General features: G+C 49.8%; 2 protein-coding genes across 7 annotated transcripts; one reads left to right on the top strand and one right to left on the bottom strand.

The window, feature by feature from the left end:
- On the top strand, window positions 1-25,637 carry LOC135976266 (zinc finger and SCAN domain-containing protein 31-like). 4 transcript variants are annotated; one of them, XM_065571157.1, is made up of 4 exons: window positions 1-131; window positions 1,009-1,952; window positions 3,228-3,402; window positions 4,315-6,234. In XM_065571157.1, exons 2-4 carry the CDS (start codon window positions 1,116-1,118, stop codon window positions 5,196-5,198), a joined length of 1,896 nt encoding a protein of 631 aa, XP_065427229.1. In that variant the 5' UTR covers window positions 1-131; window positions 1,009-1,115; the 3' UTR covers window positions 5,199-6,234. The 4 variants fall into 4 exon arrangements, with proteins under 4 accessions (XP_065427229.1, XP_065427228.1, XP_065427227.1 ...); XM_065571156.1 differs by having other exon boundaries at window positions 34-131; window positions 980-1,952; XM_065571155.1 differs by having other exon boundaries at window positions 38-131; window positions 964-1,952.
- Window positions 6,893-11,113, bottom strand: LOC101935882 (zinc finger protein 239-like). 3 transcript variants are annotated; one of them, XR_010593429.1, is made up of 3 exons: window positions 10,914-11,053; window positions 10,490-10,646; window positions 6,893-9,394 (listed from the first exon to the last, which is right to left on the bottom strand). XR_010593429.1 is itself a non-coding variant. In XM_042847338.2 (2 exons), exons 1-2 carry the CDS (start codon window positions 9,563-9,565, stop codon window positions 8,376-8,378), a joined length of 1,068 nt encoding a protein of 355 aa, XP_042703272.2. In that variant the 5' UTR covers window positions 9,566-9,691; the 3' UTR covers window positions 6,893-8,375. The 3 variants fall into 3 exon arrangements, 1 of the variants encoding a protein (XP_042703272.2); XR_010593430.1 differs by lacking the exon at window positions 10,490-10,646 and having other exon boundaries at window positions 10,989-11,113; XM_042847338.2 differs by lacking the exons at window positions 10,490-10,646; window positions 10,914-11,053 and adding an exon at window positions 9,517-9,691.

The following is a 25,637-nucleotide window of genomic DNA, read 5'->3' as shown; positions in this document are numbered from 1 at the left end:
GGGCCGGGCTCTGACTGACAGCGATCGCGGCCAATCCTCGCGCTGGAGATTAACCCTGCGCTGGCCGGGGCGGAACCTCTTTGTCTGGGGAACCGGGCCGGCCTCCCCCTGCGTCCGGGCGGGGCGGCGAGGTGAGGCGGGGGGACGGCCGGGACCTGGGGTTCCGGGAGGGGGCTGGGCAGTGGGGGGCAGGGAGCTGGGGATATGGGCAGGGGTCTGGCTGGGCTGGGGGGCCAGGGAGCTGGGAATATGGGCAGGGGGTCTGGCAGTGCTGGGGGGCCAGGGAGCGGGGGGAGGAGCAGGGACCTGGTGGGGGAGCAGGGACCTGGGGATATGGGGTCTGGCTGTGCTGGGGGGCAGGGAGCTGGGGATATGGGCAGGGGTCTGGCTGGGCAGTGGGGGGCAAGGAGCTGGGGATATGGGCAGGGGGTCTGGCTGTGCTGGAGGGCCAGGGAGCTGGGAGCGGGGGCAGGGACCTGGGGATATGGGGTCTGGCTGTGCTGGGGGAGGATTCTGGCTGTGCTGGGGAGCCAGGGAGCTGGGGATATGGGTCAGGCTGGATGGGGGTCAGGGACTCAGGGAGGGGCCTTCCTGTGCTGGGAGCAGGGCACGGAGCTGAAATGACCATTATTGCCAGTACTCACAAGCTTATCACAAGACCCCGGATATGTGATGATGTTGTTAGAGCTTCAGCTCAGTCCCTGCATTGGTTAAAATGAACGAAGTAGTAAGTTCCTACAAGGCTGCAGAGAAAAGCTTGGAAACCTGAATCCTACAGGGTGCAAAACAGAACTCAACATTTATCATTGTAAATCTCATGGTGATAAAGCTAAACTCGTGATTTTTGAGTGCTTAGTTATCAGTACTGGATTAGGGGTCAGCACGGGGCTAGTCTGTGCTGAAGGGGAGCTGGCTGTTTGGGTGAATCAGGCCTGGGTGTCTCTTTTCCCTTCTGTTTACTAGGGTCCTTGTTACACAGTGAAATCCCTAGTCAGTGTTTTGCTGCAGGAGCCCCAGGAGTATGTACCATTCCAGCAGGAACAAGGGAGAGATGCAGGTTTGAAAACTAGAGCACTTACCTCAACTGGGATAAGGCTGTTTTCACAAGGCACAAAATGGCTGCAAAGCACCGTGGTCGGAAGCCCCTGGGGCTGCAGATCCAGGGTCCACTACAACAAGTGGTGCTAACGCATGTCAAAGTGGAAACAGAAAATCCAGCAGGCCCCAAACCAGGGAAGGAATCGGAGAGAGAAGGGAAAGATGCTGCTGTGATGCCGCCCATCTCAGCAAGTCCCCCATTGTCCCGGACAGGACAACAAAAATCCAGCTCTGAGCAACGGGAGAAGATCCCCCAGCATGGGGAAAATCAAAATCAGGAAATGCTGCGAGCCCCCTGGACCTCTCCTGAGGCTGTACCGGCATTAGCCTGGGCCTGGGGAAACCCAGAACTGCCTGAGCTCACACCAGAGGATGACATTGAGGTCTATCTGGCTTCCTTCGAGCGAGTGGCTGAAGCCTGCCACTGGCCCAGAAGAGAGTGGGTGACCCGACTCCTGCCATCCCTCACTGGAAAAGCCCAACAGGCCATTAGGAGCCTGGATGCCAGAGACGCCCGAGACTATGGGACGGTGAAGGCAGCCATCCTGCGAGGCTGCAACATCAGCACGGAGATGCAGCGCCTTCACTTTAGGCAGTTCCGCTACCAGGAGGCAAAAGGGCCCCAAGAGGTCTGCAGCCGCCTGCGGGAACTCTCCCATCAATGGCTGAAGCCGGAGATCCGCACCAAGGAGCAGATTATGGAGCTGCTGATCCTGGAGCAGTTCCTGACCATCCTGCCTGAGGAAATCCAGAGCTGGGTCTGGGTACGCCACCCGGAAACCTGCGCCCAGGCTGTGTCCCTGGCCGAGGATTTCCAGCTGGGACAGCGAGAGACTGGAGTGTGGGAGCAGCAGGTGAGAGCAGGTGCAGGGGAATGTCCATTGGGCTCTGCAGGGAATTTGACGGGGCAGGTTTGAGCACTGGGTGAACATAGGAATTCTCAAGGCAGGACATGAGTGGGGCTTGTTCTGTGTAATCCTGCTCTCAGCACTGGGGTCTGGGCTGCCTGGGACTCAGGACTCAGCTGGGTCCCCAGTTACAGGGATTTCCAGAGCTCCCTGGTCTGTGATGCTCTGCTCTGCAGATCCTGGTGTTCTCTCTTTGTAAATGTTGCCACCTCCCACCTGTCCCCTTCACTCAGTACCTCTCAGCAGGCCCATCATGAGCAACTGTGGCTGCTGTTACAGTGCACTCAGTGCCTCACCAAGGCTTGGATCAATAGTGAAGCCCCAGTCTGATTGGGGAAGGTGAGAGGGAGATTTGGTTACTGTGTTTAAACATGCTGTTCAGCAGGTTATTTTGGATGTTGCAGCTATGGAAAGGGGGCAAGGAAGGAGCCATTTTTACTCAACAAGGGCAACATTATTAAAAGCCTGAGAGGGTATAAATATGCATCCACGTGCACCTGGGAGCTCTAGTGATTTTCAAAGCGAGGGTAGGACTCTGCCTGAATGCCCAGGAAACGTGTGGGTGTGCAAGGCTGAGAGGAAAAGCTCGTGGCGTTCCATTTGGTAACAAAGCCTGAGATGCAGATGTGATCTACAAGATTAAGAGTAGCAGCCGTGTTAGTCTGTATCTGCAAAAAGAACAGGAGTATTTGTGGCATCTTAGAGACTAACAAATTTATTTGAGGATAATTTGTTAGTCTCTAAGGTGCCACAAGTACACCTGTTCTTTTTGCGGATCTACAAGATGTTATCAGCCCCTACTGCAGGGTGGCCAAATCCACAGGACAGGTGATTCAGACAGCGGTCAAGGGGGCAAGGTGGGACCCTGCCAATTTGAATGCTTTGGAAGCCCTCCAGGCACATTGAGAGTGGAGTGCCTGATGCCTGTAATGTCCTGTCAGTCCTTTACAAGGCCCCAGTTGCATGGATGCCAGTTGCAATGTTGGCCCTGACTGGCTGGGACAGGACATGGCTCCAATAAATTAACCTCTGTGGCTTCCCCTTCAGCTCATCAGAGGGATGAGTCTGTACTTTAGTGAGGCAGGTCCTCCAAGTCCCCTTGACCCTGTTAGGGGCTAGGAGCGCTTTGACAGCATGGCCTTTTAGATACAGTACAGCTCCTCCCCATGAATCTCTGGCCCTGGCTCCAAAGTGATGTGCTTGTATGGGGTTCATTCCTAGGTCACAGTGTGCGTAAAGGTTGAGGAAATGGAGACCCCTGAAGCATTATGGGAATCTGAGAACTCCCAGCTGGAGCAACTGCAACCCAGTCACAAGTGCGTCTCCCCCGAGGAGGTTGGACAAAACAAGTCCAAGTTGCCCTGTGCCGAGGAGAATCAAGCGCTACAGGAAACTGGTAATAAGCCACGTATAGAGAATAAGGGGCGTTCTTCTCACCACGGGGAGGTGTGGGGCAAGGGAAGGGGGCACAGATGACAGTAACAAGGGAACCCCTAAGTCAGAGGGTCTGTGGAGGGTAAATCAATGGCTCTGGAGAACTGTAATTTTGTATAGAGCCTTTCATCTACAGGTAAGCAAGACTGATGCCTGAGAAAGAGAGGGGGCTGCATGGCGGCAGTGGGTGCTCATTAAGGGAATTTAGAGTAGGTATTGTGGGTCACAGTTCATCATCCCTGGGCCAGGAAAGCTCCAGTGCCTTAGCAGTGATTGAGGTGGGGCTGGCCATGAGAGGAATAGCTGTGCAGACCCTAGTCCTTGTCACCCGCCCCCACAATGTTGAACTATCCTCTGTGTCCTTCCTGGCATTCTGGGAGCTGTAGCAGTGGGAATGCAGGAGCCCTCTGAATTCAGGCCCTCTGAATTCACTGCCAAACTCAGGGACAAGAATATCTGCACATACTGGTGTAATGTATTATGTAGTAAAAATAAAGCCTGGAGAATGAGCCCCAGCACTGGGCATTATGGCGCTGATGGGCTGAGAAATCCTGCTGGCAAAGAAGCCTGTATAGCGTGGGTGGTATGGTGCCTAGCAAGGTGATGGGGCTGAAGGGGAGGAGAAGGAGGCTGTAAAAACCTTCTGGTGGGGTCTGAGGGGAAAAAGGAAGGGAATGAAGAATGGGGATGTGGACCTTCCTGACTTTTCCTCCTCCACAGCTCCCCTCAGCCCCATTTCTGTGTGGCTGACTCTGGGGTTCCTCTTGGGGTATCTCCAGTGGGGAGGATGTGAGGCTGCCACAGTCATGGCCATGAGACGAGTGACTTTCCTTTACAACAGCAGCACATGAAATAGATTCTCCTTTCCATCCAGGTGCTGGGATCCTGAGCAGAACTGAGGAGCAGCCTCGTGATGAAGGGCCTGAAAACCTGCTGCTGCCCAGCGTACCAGAAAGGGGATCAGGGGAGAGTGTTACCCACAAATGTGAGCAGGGAGGAGCCTGCAAGAGGCAGAAGAGGAGCCCAGCACACGAGACAGATCCCCCAGGGGAATGTGAGAGCAGATTCAGGAGACTAACCCAGCTCCCTGCACCAGGGCGACCTCGGACCATAGGGGACCATTACCGTCAAAGCAATTTTCTCAGGACAGAGAAACCCCACAGATGTAGAGACTGTGGGGAAAGGTTCTGGGAAAAACAGAAGCTTACAGAGCATGGCAAAGTCCACAGGAGTGAGAGGCCTCATCCTTGTGCTGAATGTGGGAAGAGCTTCAACCGCCTAGCTCATCTCAAAACACACCAGAGAACCCACACAGGAGAGAAACCCTATTTCTGTTCAGTGTGTGGGAAACGCTTTGGCCACCTCTCCACACTGACCACTCACCAGAGATTGCACACAGGGGAGAGACCCTACTCCTGTGCTGAGTGCAGGAAAACCTTCACTCACCCCTCAGACTTGAATAAGCACCAGCGCTCCCACACAGGTGAGCGGCCCTACCCCTGTGCCGAGTGTGGGAAGTGCTTCAGCCAGCTCTCCAACCTGACTAAACACCAAAGAAGCCACACCGAGGAGCGGCCTTACCCATGCACTGAGTGTGGGAAGAGCTTCAAGTACCTCGCTGATCTCACCGTGCACGAGCGCTCCCACACGGGCGAGCGGCCCTTCCCATGCCCTGAGTGTGGGAAGAGCTTCAGTAACAAATCCTCTCTGGCCCGTCACCAGAGAATCCACGCCAGAGCCGCAGCCAGAAACAAGTGAGACCATGTTTAGACTATAGACTAACCAAGAGCTCCGCTCCTGTTAGCCTATATGTGCGATTGGAGAAGAAGAACGTGAGCCACTACTACACAGCCTGAGGGAAATCAGCCCTCCGCCCTCCCTTATGCCATCATCACCCCCTCACATCCTACAGGAGAATGAGGGAGGCTTAAGTGGAGTCCCAGTGCCTGAAACCTCCAGAAGATATTCTGTTCTTACCTGCTTTTACTAATAACACCTAGCTCTTGTATATCTCTCTCTATATGTTGAAGTGCTGCAGAAAGGAGGTAAGGTGATAGGAGAGCACTGGTTTCCTTTCTGCTGTTCTGGGGCAGGTGTGTATTTGTAGTACCCATAAGCAAAGCAGGCCAGCCAGAAGAGGAGAAAGGATTTTTGTTTTCCAAGGTTGAGCTCTATCAACGCCACAGGAGAAACGGCCCTGCTTCCCAACAGCACTCTGCTAGCAGCACCTCTCACTGCCTGGCCCCTGCAATGCCTGATTTGTAACTCAGTAGGAAGCACCAGGGACAGGCAATCTAGCCCCTCTGCCACCACCACTGACCAGCTGTGTCACTGCCATCTTCCCTGCTCTGCCTCACTGGCCCTAGCTGCATCCCAGTCCTGGGAATGGAGCCTCAGTATGTAACTCACTGATGTACCTCATTTGCTGCTGTTCTGATTTATTTATATGATTTCCTGTTCACCTGATTATAATGAATTTAACAGCACTCCTTGTCAGTTCAGTCATTAGTGCTGTGTACTTAACTCCTTCCCTAGTCACTTGTCTAACCTACAGCACTGTCCCTTAATTGGTAATCATAGAATCATAGACTTTAAGGTCAGAAGGGACCATTATGATCACCCCTGATCAAATTGGCCCTGTCAACACTGTTTCTCCACTTGTGAGGTAACTCCCTTCCCTTCATGTGTCATTATATAATGCCTGCATTTGTAATTTTCACTCCATGCATCTGAAGAAGTGGTGTTTTACCCACAAAAGCTTACGCCCAAATAAATCCGTTAGTCTTTAAGGTGCCACCAGACTCCTTGTTGTTTTTGTAGATACAGACTAACACGGCTACCCCCTGATAAATCAAGATTGGATGTCTTCCTGAAAGACACATTTTAATCAGGCTTGATGGAGGAACTCACTGGGTGAATGCTACAGCCTGTGTTATGGAAGAGGTCAGACTAGGTGATCATAAAAGTCCTTTCTGGTCTTAAAGAACTGTGTAATTCACACTCTGTTGCAGCTTCCTTTGCCTGAGTGTTGTGACTTGCATTATTCCCATGCTATATAGATGAATACAGGAAGATCTAGGACACTGGGTAAGGCTTTGTCTACACTGGACTTTCGTCAGTGAAACCTCCGCGCCCCCCCCCCCCCAAACGACAAACGTTTTACCAACGAAAAGCACCGGTGTGAATAGTGCTTTGTTGGCGGGAGAGCGCTCTCCTGCCGACAAAGAGCGACTACGCTGCGCACCTTTTAGCAGTATGGCTGTAGCTGCACAGCTGTGTTACTAAAAGGTGCATACTGTAGACATAGCCTAAAGCCACTGTGAGGCATGTAACCCATCATCTTGTTACTTAGTGCTCCTGACTCTGTGTAGACAGACCCTTATCCACTGGATCTGCATTTATGAGTGCCAACACCACAAGAAATCAGTAGATGAAAACATATAAGGAGAGTATTGGAGCTGAGGAAACATCATTTATTTTGAATCCTGAACAACCTTTTCCCAGGCTGGTTTCAGTAAAGCCAGAGTTTGCAAACATTTCAAGTCACTGAAAGTGGGAAAATTCAGGGTCTCTCTTAATCTTAGGGTTGTAATTAATTTTTCTGTTAGCAACTGGAGTTTTAAATGAATCTGGGAAGGAAACACCAGGCCTAGTGATACCAAACAATCAAATCCACATTAAAACACAGGCTGTAATGGGTTCAGGATCAAGTATATGGGGAGAGGGTGCAGTTAAGAGAAGGGACTGTGGTCATGTTCAGCACAACACGAATTGCCAAAAAATATGCTCTGAAAATAAAATAAAGGCCAAAGGAACGAGGTAACTTTTCTGTCTGGGCCAATGAGCTGCAGGAAGCCTGAAAGCACCTCCCATGCAAGTTACAGCATTGCTTCCTTTGCAGAAATATGGTCAGCAATCCTAGAAGTGTAGGATTAAAATACCATGCAGAACTACTACATGGCTCCCATGAGAAGAGTCTCTGGAAGGAGGGACTCCACCAAGGAGAGATCCTAAATCTGCAGGGACGTTCCAAACAGTCCTCAGACACCAACAGCCTGATCCTACCCCAAGGTCACATCTACCCCTCAAATCACTTAGGCAGGGGGCTCTGAGAATCCTGACAGGAATAAAATCTAGTCTCAGCTTCCAGGGGATGCTGGTCCTGGTACTCCTCAGACTCCCGCTGATGTAAGTCAGGAGTAACTCCACTGAAGTCAAGAGAGTGACAGTGTAAAACTGCTGTGAGTAAGAGGACAATCAGGTCTGGAATCTGTAAACATCTTAACTGACTCTGTTGTGCAAGGTTCTGCAGCTATCTCTCAGGTGGATGCTGGGGCCTCCCCAACCCATGGGACAAACCGTTTCTCTACCTCCTCCTGCTCACAGCCCTAGCAAGTCCCAGGGGAATCCCAAACACATCTAAAGAAACCTCCCTTACCCAAAGGCAGAGAGCCCCAAGTAGGCTCCATCCCAGCCACAGAGGAAGCCAGAGCAGGGAACAAAATGAGTTCACACAGATGCAGAGAAGAGACAAACTACCCCCTGACTGGTAAAACGCAAGTAAGGGACTAATTGCTGCTGGGGGATTTCTGGCACTGGACAACTCTTCAGAGAAAGCCCTTCCCAGGGGTTTAAACCACTGATTCTGGGAGGAGATGGTGGGAGTCGGGGGCAGGGGCCAATGTTTCTCAAACTCTGTAGTAGTGGTTCCTGTTCCTCAGTTTCACGTTATTATACACATACGTCTGGAGCGAAGTCCATGTCTGGCAAGGTCTCATTTGTCTAGCTGGATTCTCTGGTAGGCTCTAGCTAGAAATCAGTCTGCGTGGCACTCAATCTGCAAGGAGGCTTTGTCCCTTGGGATCTGCCATTGTGATGCTGCTGATTCTCTGGCAGCACACCAGAGGCTCTCTCTCTGCAAATCCTTCCCCAGGGTTACTCCCCCATGTGGATTCTCTTGTGTTTAATTAGGTTTGATGGGTGCGTGTACCTTTTTTCACACACGTCGCAGACGTAGGGTCTTTCTCCAGTGTGGGTTCTCTGGTGTAGGGTGAGTGCGGAGACCTGGCTAAAGCTTCTCCCACACTCAGTGCAGGGATAGGGCCGCTCACCCGTGTGCACCCGCAGGTGCTTGTTGAGATCCGACCTATTGCTGAACCTTTTCCCGCACTCAGCACAGGGAAAGGGCCGCTCGCCCGTGTGTACCCGCAGGTGCTTGTTGAGATCCGAGCTCTGGCTGAACCCCTTCCCACACTCAGGGCAGGGGAAAGGGCGCTCACCCGTGTGCATTCGCAGGTGCCTGCTCAGTTCGCAGGGGTGATTGAATCCTTTCCTGCATTCAGGGCAGGCATAGCGCCTCTCGGCAGTGTGCAACCTCTGGTGATTGCTGAGATCTGAGGGGCAGCTGAACCTCTTCCCACACTCACCACAGGGATGGTGTCTCTCCCCCATGTGGATTTGGCGATGCACAGCAAGCGTGGCCAGATGCCGGAAGCTCTTCCCGCATTCCCCACAGGAATGGGGGCTCTCCCCTGTGTGGGTTCTTTGGTGTTTAGAAAGCTCTGACCGATGCTTGAACCTCTCCCCACATTCAGCACAGAGATGGGATCTTTCCCTCCTGTGGACTCTCCCATGGGCCAAGAGTTCCTGCTCTTCATGAAAGCTTTCCCTACAGTCTATACATTTATGGGGTTTCTCTTGGCTATTAAGATCTCCCATGGCCCCAGGTCTGCCCTGTGAAAGTGGCTGGGGAAGTCTGAATCTGTTCTCACACTCTCCTAAGGGATCTGACACATTCCTGACTTGGTTCCTCTTCTGCTTCTCGCAGGCTTCTTCCTGCTGAGGACTCTGGCAAGCAGTCTCTCCTGATCCCCCTTGTAACATGTCAGGAAGCTCCAGGTTTTCAGGCCCTTCCTCATGAGGCTGTATCTCGGCTTTGCTCAGGATCCCGGCACCTGCGGAGTGGAAAGAGAATCCAGGGATGATTTAATCTCTCACATTTCCAGCAGAGGGTACGACCTGGCAGGCTCACATCCATGATAACTGGAGGTACCACCAGAAGGAGCCCCACACTCACCCAGGAAAAAAATGGGGACCAAGAGGAGCCACAGAGGGGCACAATCCATAGCCCCAAAATCTGATCACCTTCTCCCCTGGCTTCACAATTTTCTCACAACTGTGAGGGGTTCAGCTGTGTCAGGCCAGAAATCTCTTCCCTTTCCTCCCAGTTCCCTCCTTTTCTTGGCTCATGTCCCTTTGCCTCTTCTCTCATGCAGAAATCCCCTCATCTCTCTCCCTCTTCTTCATTTCTGGCACTCTCCCCACTTGCTCCCTACTTCGCTCACCTGCCGCCAGTACATTTGGTCTGCACATTAATCCTTCTGGATATCTCCCCTTTGGTCATGAGTGGGACCTCTCCCCAAAATCACAAGTTTTTTAAAAAAAAGAAAAACCGCCAATGATCTGTAAGCCCATGTGAGGTTCTGAACTGCATTCTGGTTTTGCATTCTTTAGCGGGAGCTGCCTGGCCCCAGTGTGTGTGAAATCATTTTGGGGTCAAAATTCAAAGTGAAGCGCACAATCAGAATGCAGCCTCACCACTGAGGGCTCCAAGGGGGACTCCACCTAATCCCTTACCCCCTAGAATGGTGGAGCCACTCGCCAATGCTTCTCCACTCTCCTCCCCTATCACTGACCTTTTCCTCTCCCTTAAACGCCTCCTTATCAACCCCACCAAGTCTCCTCTCCCCACTCACATTATCCCCCTCTGCCTCCAACACTCCTGTCCCCAGTTTCCCTCCCTATCACTTTATAGCATCTTACCCCTCACATTTTCCCTTGCACTTGAAAGATGTTCCCAACTCCTCTCTTGCCTCTCTTCAGTTTCCTCCTGCACCTCACATTCTCCTGCTCCACCCTTCCCCATCTCCTCCTGCACTCCATATACCCTATGTCCCTGTCTCTCTCCCTGTACCCCCATTCATCCCTCCTGTCCCTCATATCTACTTGCAAATCTTCAGCCCCCGTTCTGTTCCCTGTATTCCCGTCACCTCATGGCTTCCAGTTCAGCCTCCTAACAGAGGCAGCCATCTTCCCTGAGAACAGTCTGGCTTCAGTCTCCATGTCCACTAGGGGCAACCTCACTTCTATGTGCAAAAGCTATAGGGAAATGGCCAGCTTGAGGGAGGCCATCTTGTCTTCAGCTCACTGAAAGTTATGAGAGAGGACACATGGGACTGTGAGAAAATGTGGGAGTTTGCTGTGAGATCATGGGCACATCCCCCCGACCGACCTGTGTAGCTCCCTAAACACCCCAAGAGACAGGCCCCTTCCTGCACATCCCCCACAGACAGATCCCTCCCTGCACATCCCCCAACCTGTAATCCCGTCTCCCTGAACTCCCCAATAGACAGGCCTCTCCCTGGCACATTTCCCCACCTCCACCTATAACCCCAGCCACCCCAACTCACTCACCCACATGTCTCAAAGATATTGAGACGGGTTCGCCTGCAGTAACCGGCAGCACAGCAGCAGTTTCCCACAACACACCTACTAATCATCACACACGTGCTTCCTGCTTGCAAATTGCAGCCTCTATCCAGCGCAGAGTTCATCCCACCTCTGCGTGACAGGGATTGGCCGCGATCGCTGTCAGTCAAGGGCAGGGGGCTGCTTTAACCCGCCCCTGAGGTCTAGCCCTCGCAGCTGACCACAGCGGCCTCGGGGTTGAGCTGGTGTCTGTGAAGGGACAGACCCACCCCTGACCTTTTCACCTGTTCTCCCTGCCCCCTTCGGGAGGCGCTTGGCACTCAGCAGTGATCCTGGAGCAGCCCCTATGCAGAGCAGGGAATAGGAGAGTGTGGGAGCGGAACACAGTAAAATCTCATTCCCCGGTCACGTGAGTACTAGAAAGCGAAGGAAAGTAAAAATCTACAGAATCATAAATTCAGTGGTGCGGGTCACCCTCTGAAGCACGGGGGGGCTGGTTTTGACCTAGCCTTTCACTCAAGCACTCGTACATCAGGCTATGTGCTAAAGCAGCAGCCTTGTACTCCGCTTGCTTATTGGCCTACTTGCTGGTGCTGAAGTCACTGACTTAAATTTGTTAGTCTCTACAGTGCCACAAAGACTCCTTGTTATTTTTGCTGATACAGACTAACACGGCTGCCACTCTGAAACCTACACCCCTTAAGAAGTTGTCCAGGTCACGTGGCATTATTTTTTCAGGTTTGGGATCAGCCCTGAAACTCCCATGTACTGCAGGACAAAATACTTTTCTGTGTGTTGTTTTTTTTTTTTTTTTTTAAAAAGAGAAACTTAGCAGCTGCAAACAGTGTCTTCATATTACTGTTGATGTCAGCACTTTCTTCCGCATTTGGTAGGGCCAGACCTTGTGCAGCTTTTAAGGAAATGCACTGATTCATTTCTGTGGCTAGGATTGCTAAAAACTATGTCTATATCTCACAGTTCAGATTCAATAAGGGCTTTAAAAGCCCTTCTGCTAAGCATCTGTTCTGCTGCAATCTCATTCAAAGCACATATTTCTCTGTACTTAGCTTCTGCATTGGCCATGGTCATCACTTTTCCCATCCATTAGAGTCTCTACCAGGCAATTTATTGAGTCACACAAGTTGCAATAGTAAAATCAGTATTTGTTTCTGTTGCTTTTACCTTTTGACCCAACACATTATATACATTCATTGTGGCACTCAAAGTGATACTCAATGCTGTATGTGTGGGCATCTTTTGAGTCATTGCACCCACTTAATTATACTGTCCATGCAACATTTTTTCTAAGAGTGACTCTTTATGCAGTGTCTGACCTGCCTCATGTTGAAACTATGCTTAATGGATGCCTTCGGGCTTCCGACTGACCTCAGAAGAACCAGGGGTTTGTCTCAAAACATGCTTTGCAATTTAGTAGAAGGTGAGTCTTGCCCACAGCTGGCATGGCCCAGCATCTTCAACTTTTGTCTTAAGCCTGATGTACTTCCCCTTCAACCTTGCGAAATTCAGTTTATGGATGCATTTCTGTACTCCTGGAGGAATTCTGCACAACGCATTTTACAATTCTGCAAATTTTTATTTGTCAAAATATCACAATATAATCACACCAGTTTCAATTATTTTGGTAATTTATTTCAAAGTACCCATCAGCAAATATGTCTGTAATAATGACAATGACAATGAGAAAGGTTCAGGAAATGTTTTCTGACAAATGGATTCCTTACTAGGTATATAAATACAGAACTTTGAGCAATTCATTTAAACTACAGTACAGAGCTCAAGTATCAGAGGGGTAGCCGTGTTAGTCTGGATCTGTAAAAAGCAACAAAGAGTCCTGTGGCACATCTGTTAGTCTATAAGGTGCCACAGGATTCTTTGGCTTAATACAGAGTTTTACTTCCCACCTGCCTCAGAAGCAGTGCAAAGGCTTGGGGAGTCAGGGATAATGGAGGAGCTGAGGGAGAGGGAAGGAGCCTAGGAATGAACCTGGAGGGTTATTGGGTGTGGGTGGGAGAAATATGGAATGGGCTTTTGGGGGTTGGGGATTGTTAGGGAGCCTTAGCCATGCAGACCCTGGCTGACCCCAGCCTTTCCAGTTCAGTCAGGCACATCTGCCCAGTCTCCATGTATCCCCGCCGCTCCCACTCAGACACCCCCTCCCCCATCCCCATGTGTCTCTGTGCCTCTACTCAGCCACCACCCTTCCCCAATGTGGCCCGCACCACCTTCCCCTGTCCCCATGTGGCCCTGTGCCTCCATCCCCATTCAGCCCCTGCCCCAATCTGTCCTCCACCACTAGCCCTTATGAACCCCAGTTTGTGACCTCTTCCAGCAGCCCCATGTGCCCCACGCTGCCTGTTCTCTCTCCCCCCCCCCCCCCCCCCCCCCCCCCCCCCCCTGCCATATCCCTTGTCTTCTGTTCTGGCTGCACCAGCAGGGCACTGCTGTCAGGAAGGCAGCCACTTTCTCTTCTCTATCACAGCTAGAGACGGGGCCCCAGAGCAACTGCTCTGTTCTAACACCACGGCAGCCCCTGGTGGGCTAAAGGTGTAACTGCAGCAACTTTCCGGCAGAAGTTATTTTCTGTGGGGGGGGGAAATAAATTGTGTGGCATATCACGCATACAGTGGCACAGAATTCCTCCAGGAGTAACTTCTTACAGCATGTAAGGTGCCACTGAGCAATGTGTTTAACCGGGTCCTCCACAGTGGTACTCTCCAAATATTCAGCTATTAGCTGGTACTCTTCATCTCCCCATTGATGCCTAAAAATGATCAAGACCAAAGTAAAAAACAAGGATTTTGTAATAAATTACTTTGGGATTGTAATTAAGTATGTTTGGTAATGTATGTTATGTAACTATGCGCATACCCAGTTTGCGGATTGATTTTAGTAATTTTTGGCTGGATGCTGACATCTTAACCTGTGCCTCATTATAACTCTCTTTTGGCATAATAAGCAAAGGTGATCATCAATACCACTGAACCGCTTCCTTTTGCCAATGATGACAAATTAACTTGAAGCACTCCTTCCATTTATAATAATTTGTAACATTAAAAAAATGCTCAGGTACCATGTTCTGAGCATTAACTGACAACACAGTATTGTCATTTGAAGGCCACAGTTTAACTTTGTGAGGGCTGCATATTTGACATGCTGGTGTTAAAGTATAATTTTAAACAAGTTTTTTTTTTTATATCCCCCAAATATATGTCTACATAATTGTTCTGGGTTTGTCATGGTTGGTACCATTGTGTTCATCGGTGTTGTGAAAGAAATAGGTTGAGTTGGGTATCAAACACCATTGTATTATCAAAATTTCCACCAACTGGAAGACCTGGAGCTGGGAGTCGGGGAGAGGAGGGAGCAAGATCCCTCTCCCATCAGCCATTGAGGGTGACACCACTGAAATTATAATTCTGTAGATTTTTACAAATCAAATGACCTCTTATCTTTTTAACACTAACTTGCCCATGGAGCTACACATGCTTCCAGACGAGGAAGCAAATAGAACTTTTTCCAAAGATGGTAGGACAACAGGAGAGAAAGAGAAGCTGGACTCTTATGCCAGGCATGTGTCCCCTCCAGGAGAGATGCTGCTTCCAGCTAGTACCTTTTCTCCATGGAGACATGCTCCCTCTCACTTTTATTTCTCAGGGAACTACTAGCCCTGAGTTATAAATTCTGAGTGTGACCCTCACCCTTTTCAAGAGTTGTCTGGCTTCCAGCCCAAGATCCCCTTTTCAGCTCCTTCTGAGATCTCAAACATCCATCGCTGTGATGAGAAACACTAAACAAAGGTTCAGATTAGCCCCAGGGACAGTGCACAACTTCATCCCACAGAAGGGGATGCCTGGATGAGCCAGGGATGATTCATTACAGTATTGGAAGATCTTGACACAGGGAAGGAATTGAAGAGGAAAGGAAAAAAAGCCTATTGTGGTCTCACTCATCTCAGTAGCTACCCAGCAATCCTGGACTGAATGACAACAGGCCACATCTGAGCAATGTGAGGGGATTGCTGGGAAACGTTCCCCTTGGATCCTCCAATAATGTCCCACTCTCAAACCCTTCCTGCAAATCATTCTCCTCATTCTCACTCACCATCTGCTGGAAGAGGAAGAAAAACCAAACCCAACCAGCCCCTCTGCTGAGAAGACTGCCAGAGTCTGAGTCCCCTAAACCTTTCCCTCAAAAGGAGGCAGGGGGGAGGGATAGCTCAGTGGTTTGAGCATTGGCCTGCTAAACCCAGGGTTGTGAGTTCAATCCTTGAGGGGGCCATTTAGGGATTTGGGGCAAAAATCTGTCAGGGAATTGGTCCTGCTTTGAGCAGAGGGTTGGACTAGATGACCTCCTGAGGTCCCTTCCAACCCTGATATTCTATGAGAGGCCCATTCTGCCTCAACAATCCACTCATAGCATGTTGGATAGTTTTCAACACCCTCTCCTTTCTGGGATTTTGCAATCTCAGGCAGGAAACCAGTTCAGAAGTGGAAACCCATGCTCAGTGAACTCAATACCACAGTCTGAGAGAGGGAATATTTACTTCACGGGGATGGCTGGGATTACAGGCTGCCAGGTGCTTAGATACTATATAATTATTGTTTAGCACCAAGGAGTCCCAGTCATGGACCACATGCTCTATAAACACAGAGCAAAAAGACAGTCCCTGCCCCAGAGAGCTTACAATATAATGACCCAGCTACATTGTTCAGGAGTGTGAAAAATCCACCCTGCTGAGTGACATAGTTAAGCCAGCCTAACCCACAGTGTTGACAGTGCTAGGTTGATGGAAGAATTCTTCCAGGGAGCTAGCTACTGCCTTTTGGGGAGGTGGATTAACTATAAAGGGCCAGAAGAAATAGAAGCTGGAGTGAGGAGAGGAGGCAAAGAGACATGAGCACAGGTGCATGCAGAGAAGGGAGATGGGCTGAAAGGGCGAGCTGTTTTTATTATTATTTCAGTAGTGCCTAGAGGGTTCAGTCAGGGCTCCACTGTGACAGACACTGTACCAACAAGTAATGCAAATGTAGTTCCTACCTCAGCTCAGAATCTAGGATCATGAAAAGATGCAAACAGATGGATAAATGGGGTGGGGAGCTAGGTAACAATAAGGATGGATGTGTGTGCATAAATTAGTCAACCTGGTCATAGTAATTATAGATGGCCATCAGCCAGGTGGTAATGATTGGCATGCATGAGGCAAAGTTAGGTTTTAAGGGGGGATTTACAATAAGATACAGTGGGTGTCTTTATGAAATTTGATGTGACATTTTCCCCATTCATTGGGGTCAGCTTGGGAAAAAGTGTGAAGGTGCTTGTGGGAAAACCTGACAACATGGTAGGGTCTAAGGAAAAGATTTGAGGGCAAAAAGGAAGAGTCTGCAAAAGGGGAAAGGAATATGGGGCTTCCGGGTTGGGCCCTCCACAGCTCTCTTGGGACCCATAATTTTGCTTGGTTGATTGTTGAGCTCCTGCTGGAGGTATCTCCAGTGGGGAGGGATTGGAAGCTGCCTCAATCACACCCACCCCTGGGAAATAGGAGTGATCTCCCCTTGCAACAGCACATTAAATAATCCTGGATTCTCTTTTCCAACCAGTAGCGATATTATTCGGAGTGCAATGAGTAACAACCTGATGAGGAAGGGCCTGAAAAATTGGAGCCATGCAGAAAGATATGAGGAGTGTGAGAACGTGTTTCCCAGGGTCTTGAAAAGAGAGATGCCTGCAAGAGAGTGAAGGTCATTGAGGCAGAAGAGAAACCCATCAGGGAATGAGTAAGATAACCCTAGGGAATATGAGAGAGGACTGAGGAGTCTGCCAGAGGAACCAACTAGGGGCAGAGCTCTTCTTGACCTGCTGCTCACAAACAGGGAAGAAATAGTAGGGGAAGCAAAAGTGGATGGGAACCTGGGAGGCCGTGACCATGAGATGGTCGAGTTCAGGATCCTGACACAAGGAAGAAAGGAGAGCAGCAGAATACGGACTCTGGACTTCAGAAAAGCAGACTTTGACTCCCTCAGGGAACTGATGGGCAGGATCCCCTGGGAGAATAACATGAGGGGGAAAGGAGTCCAGGAGAGCTGGTTGTATTTTAAAGAATCCTTTTTGAGGTTGCAGGAACAAACCATCCCGATGTGTAGAAAGAATAGTAAATATGGCAGGCGACCAGCTTGGCTTAACAGTGAAATCCTTCCTGATCTTAAACGCAAAAAAGAAGCTTACAAGAAGTGGAAGATTGGACAAATGACCAGGGAGGAGTATAAAAATATTGCTCAGGCATGCAGGAGTGAAATCAGGAAGGCCAGATAACACTTGGAGTTGCAGCTAGCAAGAGATGTTAAGAGTAAGAAGAAGGGTTTCTTCAGGTATATTGGCAACAAGAAGAAAGTCAAGCAAAGTGTGGGCCCCTTACTGAATGAGGGAGGCAACCTAGTGACCGAGGATGTGGAAAAAGCTAATGTACTCAATGCTTTTTTTGCCTCTGCCTTCACAAACAAGGTCAGCTCCCAGACTGCTGCACTGAGCAGCACAGTATGGGGAGGAGGTGACCAGCCCTGTGTGGAGAAAGAAGTGGTTCGGGACTATTTAGAAAAACTGGACAAGCACAAGTCCATGGGGCCAGATGCGCTGCATCCGAGGGTGCTAAAGGAATTGGCGGATGTGATTGCGAAGCCATTGGCCATTATCTTTGAAAATTCATGGCGATCGGGGGATGTCCTGGATGACTGGAAAAAGGCTAATGTAGTCCCTATCTTTAAAAAAAGGGAAGGAGGAGGATCCGGGGAACTACAGGCCAGTCAGCCTCACCTCAGTCCCTGGAAAAATCATGGAGCAGGTCCTCAAGGAATCAATTTTGAAACACTTAGAGGAGAGAACAGTGATCAGGAACAGTCAGCATGGATTCACCAAGGGCAAGTCATGCCTGACTAACCTAATTGCCTTCTATGATGAGATAACTGACTCTGTGGATGAGGGGAAAGTAGTGGACATGTTATTCCTTAATTTTCACAAAGCTTTTGATACAGTCTCCCACAGTGGTATTGTCAGCAAGTTAAAGAAGTAAGGGATGAATGAATGGACTGTAAGGTGGATAGAAAGCTGGCTAGATCATCAGGCTCAACGGGTAGTGATCAATGGCTCCATGTCTAGTTGGCAGCCGGTATCAAGTGGAGTGCCCCAAGGGTCGGTCCTGGGGCCAGTTTTGTTCAATATCTTCATTAATCAGCTGGAGGATGGTGTGGATTGCACCCTCAGCAAGTTTGCAGATGACACTAAACTGGGAAGAGTGGTAGCGATAGGATACAGAGGGACCTAGCCAAATTAGAGGATTGGGCCAAAAGAAATCTGATGAGGTTCAACAAGAACAAGTGCAGAGTCCTGCATTTAGGACGGAAGAATCCCATGCACTGCTAGAGAGTAGGGACTGAGTGGCTAGGCTGCAGTTCTGCAGAAAAGGACTTGGGGATTACAATGGACGAGAAGCTGGATATGAATCAACAGTGTACCCTTGTTGCCAAGAACACTAACAGCATTTTGGGCTGTATAAATAGGAGCATTGCCAGCAGATCAAGGGATGTGATCATTCCCCTCTATTTGGCAGTGGTGAGGCCTCATCTGGAGTACTGTGTCCAGTTTTGGGCCCCACACTACAAGAAGGATGTGGAAAAATTGGAAAGAGTCCAGTGGAGGGCAACAAAAATTATTAGGGGGCCAGAACACGTGATTCATGGGGAGAGACTGAGGGAACTGGGATTGTTTAGTCTGCAGAAGAGAAGAATGAGGGGGGATTTGATAGCTGCTTTGAACTACCTGAAAGGGGGTTCCAAAGAGGATGGATCTAGACTGTTCTCAGTGGTACGAGATGACAGAACAAGGAGTAATGGTCTCAAATTACAGTGTGGGAGGTTTAGGTTGGTGTCACGGAGTTCCCGGGCAATGCTCTGGAACTGCTCCCTACGAAGCCAGCCAGGACTCTGGTGCAGCCTCCTCTCTGTGAGCCAACTGTCTTTAGGGAAAGCCACTCACCCTGCTTCTACCTTTCTGGGTCTGACCTTGGAGCATTCAGCATCCTCTGCCCCTCTGTGCGCTTCCCACAGTGAGCCCACACAGGCGGGGTCCTGGGGAAGCCAGAGGGTCCTGCACCCCAACTCCGCAGTCAGATGTGATTCTCAGCCAGCCAGTAAAACAGAGGTTTATTAGATGACAGGAACAGTCTAAAACAGTGCTTGTAGGTACAGAGAACAGGACCTCTCAGCCGGGTCCATTTTGGGGGGAAGTGAGCCAGACAACCACATCTTCACTTCACTCCACTTCCCCAGCCAGCTCCCAAACTGACTACCTAGCCCCTTCTCTGCCTTTGTCTCTTTCCCGGGGCCAGGAGGTCACCTGATCCCTTTGTTCTCCAACACCTTCAGTTGGCACCTTGAAGGGGGGAAGGGCCCAGGGCATCAGTTGCCAGGAAACAGGGTATCTGCCACACCACCACACTGGCCCTCGACTCTGCCACAATCATGCCCCCTAATCCTCCCTGTTAGAGACTCAAGAAATGCATAGGGGAAACTGAGGCACTCACACAGTATCCAGAGAGAACATTACAAACATTCCCACTTCGTCACAGTTGGATATTAGGAAAAACTTTTTCACTAGGAGGATGGTGGAACCTCCTTCCTTAGAGGTTTTTAAGGTCAGCCTTGACAAAGCCCTGGCTGGGATGATTTAGTTGGGAATTGGTGGAGGAAGGGGTTGGACTAGATGACCTCCTGAGGTCCCTTCCAACCCTGATAATCTATGATCAGAGACCTTTCCCTGGATTTGGGAGTGGGAGGAATGGTGGGGGGCACCAAGCAGGAGGGCTGGTAGGGTCACTGAGTGGGAGCTAGATGATGGGTGGAACAGAGTAGGAGGGCTGGAACGGGGCACCATGCACAGGGTGGAGGTGTGCAAGGGTCGCTCTCTCTGACAAGTGAAGCTGCAGCTCCTGTGTGTGGTGGGAGGTTGTGTGGCACTGCCCTCTATTGTCTAGGCCAAAATTTCAGCCCCACCTGCACCTCCCCCACCCCCCTCCAGGAGCTGGCAATGCGAGGGGGATTTTGCCATCAGTGAAACAATTTTTGTTGCAGTATCCAACCAGGCTGCCCTGCAGGGGTATGTGGGAGGGGAAGGGAGAAGTGGGGGTGAGGAGAGAACTTAGCCCCATTGTTGCTAGTCATGGAGTAACCTGGTCAGCCCAGGCTCTACACCAGTGGTTCTCAACCTATTTACCATTGTGGGCCGCATATGTGTCCCACAATGTGTTATGTGGGCCGCATCCAATGCTACCTGTATGGCCTGAGGATGACACATAGGCTGCAGTAGTGTGTTGATTGGGCTGCAAATGGCCTATGGGTTGCAAGTTGAGAACCACTGCTATATGCCCTGTCCTCAGCTGTGGGGTGACCGGCCTGGCCCCAGGCTCTACGCTCCATCTCTGGCCCCAGGGTGGTGGGATTGGCCCTGGGTTCTACGCTAGACTGACCACTTTTTCAAAATGCAAAAGTGGGAGACATGCAGGAGCCCCACCCCACCATTGTTCTGCCCACTACTCCTCCTCTCCTTCCCCCCAAGCTCCTTTGCCCCTTCTATCCCCTGAGACCTCAACCTGTGGCCAGGCCAGAAGCTGGAGCCCAGCCACTCAGGGAGCCAGGGCCACTGTGGGGAGCCCTAGACCCTCCACCTGCCCTGGGTGGGGGCCAAGGTGCCTGAGAGCAGCCCCGGCCCATGTCCCTGCCCTAGGGTGACCCTGTGTCCCATTTTTATAGGGACAGTCATGTTTTTTGGGATTTTTTTCTTATATAGGCACTGTCATAACTATAAAGGGAAGGGTAACAGCTCTCCTGTGTACAGTACTATAAAATCCCTCCTGGCCAGAGACTCCAAAATCCTTTTACCTGTAAAGGGTTAAGAAGCTCGGGTGACCTGGCTGACACCTGACCCAAAGGACCAATAAGGGGACAAGATACTTTCAAATCTTGGGGGGGGGGGGGAAGGTTTTTGTTTGTGCTCTTTGTTTAGGGGGTTGTATGCTCTTGGGACTGAGAGGGACCAGACATTAATCCAGGTTCTCCATATCTTTCTAAACAAGTCTCTTATATTTCAAACTTGTAAATAAACAGCCAGGCAAGCAAGGCATGTTAGTTTTTATCTTTGTTTTCTCAACTTGTAAATGTACCTTTTACTAGAGTGTTTATCTTTGTTTGCTATACTTTGAACCTGGGCTAGAGGGGGTTCCTCTGAGCTCTTTAAGTTTGCTTACCCTGTAAAGTTATTTTCCATCCTGATTTTACAGAGATGATTTTTACCTTTTTCTTTAATTAAAAGCCTTCTTTTTAAGAACCTGATTGATTTTTCCTTGTTTTTAGATCCAAGGGGTTTGGATCTGTATTCACCAGGGAATTGGTGAAAGGTTTCTCAAGGCTTCCCAGGGAAGGGAATTAGCTTTGGGAATGGTGGCAGCGGACCAGATCTAAGCAGGTAGTTAAGCTTAGAAGTCTTCATGCAGGCCCCCATATTTGTACCCTAAAGTTCAAAGTGGGGAAGCAGCTTTGACATGGTGGCAGAGCGGTGGAGATCATTTTAAACCCAAAAGCCAGTAAGATATTTTTTTTTTTTTTTTCCTTCTAGCTGCTTGGAAAGCAGAGCTGAAGGTAGATGCATATCTTATCTCTCCTTGCCTGAAGGCAGAGGTGTTAATTTTTTTTTTTTTAACAAGGGCCTTTGTTAAGAGAAGGGTTCAATCATTGAGCAAACTGGTAAAAGGAATTTACAAGCTGAATTGTTTTGTTTTTGTTTTTGTTTTGTTTTTTCTTTTTACATCCTCGGGAGTAGAGTTAGAAAGTCTCTTAACTCAGCAGCAGCCTGAGCTGAGAGTATCCTAGTTTCAGTCAACTGCAGAGGGGTGTGACCCAGCATAAGAAAACAGGGAAATGACTACAAAAGAAGAGAAAGCCAAAGAGGAGGCCCACAAGAGAGCTATGGCGCTGGAGAAAGCCAAAGAGGAGGCCAGAGAAAAAGAAAGGAGGCATGAACTGGAAGTAGCAAGGGCTAGGCTGGATACAACAGCCAATCCTAACAACCCCTCTCCAGGTACCACTTCCCATCCCAGAAAATTCCCCACCTACAAGGCAGGTGATGATACTGAGGCCTTCTTAGAAAATTTTGAAAGGGCCTGCCTTGGATACACCCTCACTCCAGACCAGTACATGGTAGAGCTGAGGCCTCAGCTCAGTGGACCCTTAGCAGAGGTGGCGACTGCAACAGCCATAGTGGATCCAATCCCAGAGACCCAGCCAAAGCCAGTCCCAGAACCGGAACTGGCAACACAACCAGCACCAGAACCATTGCCAGCACTGAGTCCAGCGCTTGCAAACCCGTCTACAACTCCAATGCCAGAGGGCACCAGCGAGCCTGAACTGGTGAAGCAGCAGATAACCCTACCCAAGAGGCTCAGCCAGAGCCTGAAATACCACATAGTGCACCAGCGGACAGCAGTTCACAGTCAATGGAAACAGCCCCAGCATCTGCATCGCTTCCAGAGGGACCAAGCCCCAGTCCACAGTCCAAGGAGGAACTGATGTCTCCAGCATCAAGGGAACAGTTCCAGGCCGAGCAGGAAGCAGATGACAGCCTTCAGAAAGCTTGGGCGGCAGCACAGAGCACCCTACTGCCTCTCAGCTCTTCTAACTGATCTCGGTTTGTTGTAGAACAAGGACTTTTATACAAGGAGACTCTTTCTGGTGGGCACCAGGAAGACTGGCATCCTCAAAGACAGTTGGTAGTTCCCACTAAGTATCGGGTAAAGCTCTTGAGCTTAGCCCATGATCATCCCAGTGGCCATTCTGGGGTGAACAGAACCAAAGACCGGTTGGGGAAGTCCTTCCACTGGGAGGGAATGGGCAAGGACGTTATTAATTATGTCCGGTCTTGTGGGGTGTGCCAACGAGTGGGAAAGCCCCAAGACCAGGTCAAAGCCCCTCTCCAGCCACTACCCATAATTGAGGTCCCATTTCAGCGAGTAGCTGTGGATATTCTGGGTCCTTTCCCAAAGAAGACACCCAGAGGAAAGCAGTACGTACTGACTTTCATGGATTTTGCTATCCGATGGCCGGAAGCAGTACCCTTAAGCAACACCAGGGCTAAAAGTGTGTGCCAGGCATTAGCAGACATTTTTGCCAGGGTAGGTTGGCCCTCCGACATCCTTACAGATTCGGGAACTAATTTCCTGGCAGGGACCATGAAAAACCTGTGGGAAGCTCATGGGGTGAATCACTTGGTTGCCACCCCTTACCACCATCAAACCAATGGCCTGGTGGAGAGGTTTAATGGAACTTTGGGGGCCATGATATGTAAATTCGTAAATGAACACTCCAATGATTGGGACCTAGTGTTGCAGCAGTTGCTTTTTGCCTGCAGGGCTGTATCACATCCCAGTTTAGGGTTTTCACCATTTGAACTTGTGTATGGCCACGAGGTTAAGGGGCCGTTACAGTTGGTGAAGCAGCAATGGGAGGGGTTTACACCTTCTCCAGGAACTAACATTCTAGACTTTGTAAGCAACCTACAAAGCACCCTCCGACACTCTTTAGCCCTTGCTAAAGAAAACCTAAAGGATGCTCAGGAAGAGCAAAAGGCCTGGTATGATAAACATTCCAGAGAACGGTCCTTCAAAGTAGGAGACCTAGTCATGGTCTTAAAGGCGCTCCAGGCCCATAAAATGGAAGCGTCGTGGGAAGGACCATTCAAGGTCCAGGAATGCCTAGGAGCTGTTAACTATCTCATAGCCTCCCCCACCTCCAACATAAAGCCTAAGGTATACCATGTTAATTCTCTTAAGCCCTTTTATTCCAGAGAATTAAACGTTTGCCAGTTTACAGCCCAGGAAACAGATGACGCGGAGTGGCCTGAAGGTGTCTACTACGAAGGAAAAAAGGATGGTGGCGTGGAAGAGGTGAACCTCTCCACGACCCTTGGACGTCTGCAGCGACAGCAGATCAAGGAGCTGTGTACAAGCTTTGCACCAGTTTTCTCAGCCACTCCAGGATGGACCGAACGGGCATACCACTCCATTGACACAGGTAATGCTCACCCAATTAGAACCCCACCCTACCGGGAGTCACCTCATGCCCAAACTGCTATACAAAGGGAGATCCAGGACATGCTACAGATGGGTATAATCAGCCCCTCTAATAGTGCATGGGCATCTCCAGTGGTTCTAGTTCCCAAACCAGATGGGGAAATACACTTTTGCGTGGACTACCGTAAGCTAAATGCTGTAACTCGTCCTGACAACTATCCATTGCCACGCACAGATGAGCTATTGGAAAAATTGGGACATGCCCAATTCATTTTTACCTTAGACTTAACCAAAGGGTACTGGCAAGTACCACTAGATGAACCCGCTAAGGAAAGGTCAGCCTTCGTCACCCAGGCAGGGGTGTATGAATTCAATGTACTCCCTTTTGGGTTGCGAAATGCACCCGCCACCTTCCAAAGACTTGTAGATGGTCTCCTAGCGGGATTGGGAGAATCTGCAGTTGCCTACCTCGATGATGTGGCCATTTTTTCTGATTCATGGACAGAACACCTGGAGCACCTGGAAAAAGTCTTCGAGCGCATCCGGCAGGCAGGACTAACTGTTAAGGCTAAAAAGTGTCAAATAGGCCAAAACAGAGTGCCTTACCTGGGGCACCAGGTGGGTCAAGGAACTGTAAATCACCTACAGGCCAAAGTGGATGCTATCCAAAAATGGCCTGTCCCAAAGTCAAAGAAACAGGTCCAATCCTTCTTAGGCTTGGCCGGATATTATAGGCAATTTGTACCACACTACAGCCAAATCGCCGCCCCGCTGACAGACCTAACCAGAAAGAAACAGCCAAATGCAGTTCAGTAGACTGATGAGTGTCAAAAGGCCTTTCACCAGCTTAAGGCAATGCTCATGTCTGACCCTGTGCTAAGGGCCCCAGACTTTGACAAACCGTTCCTGGTAACCACAGATGTGTCTGAGCGAGGCGTGGGAGGAGTTTTAATGCAGGAAGGACCGGATCAAGAATTCCAACCTGTCGTGTTTCTCAGAAAAAAACTGTCTGAGAGGGAAAGCCACTGGTCAATCATCGAAAAGGAATGCTACGCCATTGTGTACGCGCTGGAAAAGCTATGCCCATATGTTTGGGGACAGCGTTTCCAACTACAGACCATGCTGCAGTGGCTTCATACCACCAAGGGGAATAACAAAAAACTTCTTCGGTGGAGTTTAGCTCTCCAAGATTTTGATTTTGAAATACAACACATTTCAGGAGCTTCTAACAAAGTGGCTGATGCACTCTCCCGGGAAAGTTTCCCAGAATCAACTGGTTAAAAATTGTTCTTGGACTGGAACATATTGTTAGTTTTTATATAATCAGTAGTATGTCTAAAGGTACATGTGTCTTATTAACTCTGTTTTCTCCTAGAGCTCCAGGAAGAAATCGCAGCCAGTGTGGAACCGGACGTCCAACGCTATCTGTGATTTGGGGGGTGTGTCATAACTATAAAGGGAAGGGTAACAGTTGTCCTGTGTACAGTACTATAAAATCCCTCCTGGCCAGGGACTCCAAAATCCTTTTACTTGTAAAGGGTTAAGAAGCTCGGGTAACCTGGCTGACACCTGACCCAAAG

Source organism: Chrysemys picta, chromosome 17 (genome assembly GCF_011386835.1).
Source record: "Chrysemys picta bellii isolate R12L10 chromosome 17, ASM1138683v2, whole genome shotgun sequence".
NCBI lineage: Eukaryota > Metazoa > Chordata > Testudines > Emydidae > Chrysemys > Chrysemys picta.
Note: the sequence above shows the minus strand (reverse complement) of the source record. Positions and strands in the feature narration are given on the sequence as shown.

Excerpts from the sequence above, each read along its gene's own strand:
- LOC101935882 (XM_042847338.2), bottom strand. The coding sequence starts at position 9,565 with ATGGATTGTGCCCCTCTGTGGCTCCTCTTGGTCCCCATTTTTTTCCTG. Across the intron at positions 9,395-9,516 it reads GGTCCCCATTTTTTTCCTGG|GTGCCGGGATCCTGAGCAAA; the intron begins GTGAGTGTGGGG and ends TCCACTCCGCAG.
- LOC135976266 (XM_065571157.1), top strand. The coding sequence starts at position 1,116 with ATGGCTGCAAAGCACCGTGGTCGGAAGCCCCTGGGGCTGCAGATCCAG. Across the intron at positions 1,953-3,227 it reads CTGGAGTGTGGGAGCAGCAG|GTCACAGTGTGCGTAAAGGT; the intron begins GTGAGAGCAGGT and ends GTTCATTCCTAG. Across the intron at positions 3,403-4,314 it reads TCAAGCGCTACAGGAAACTG|GTGCTGGGATCCTGAGCAGA; the intron begins GTAATAAGCCAC and ends CTTTCCATCCAG.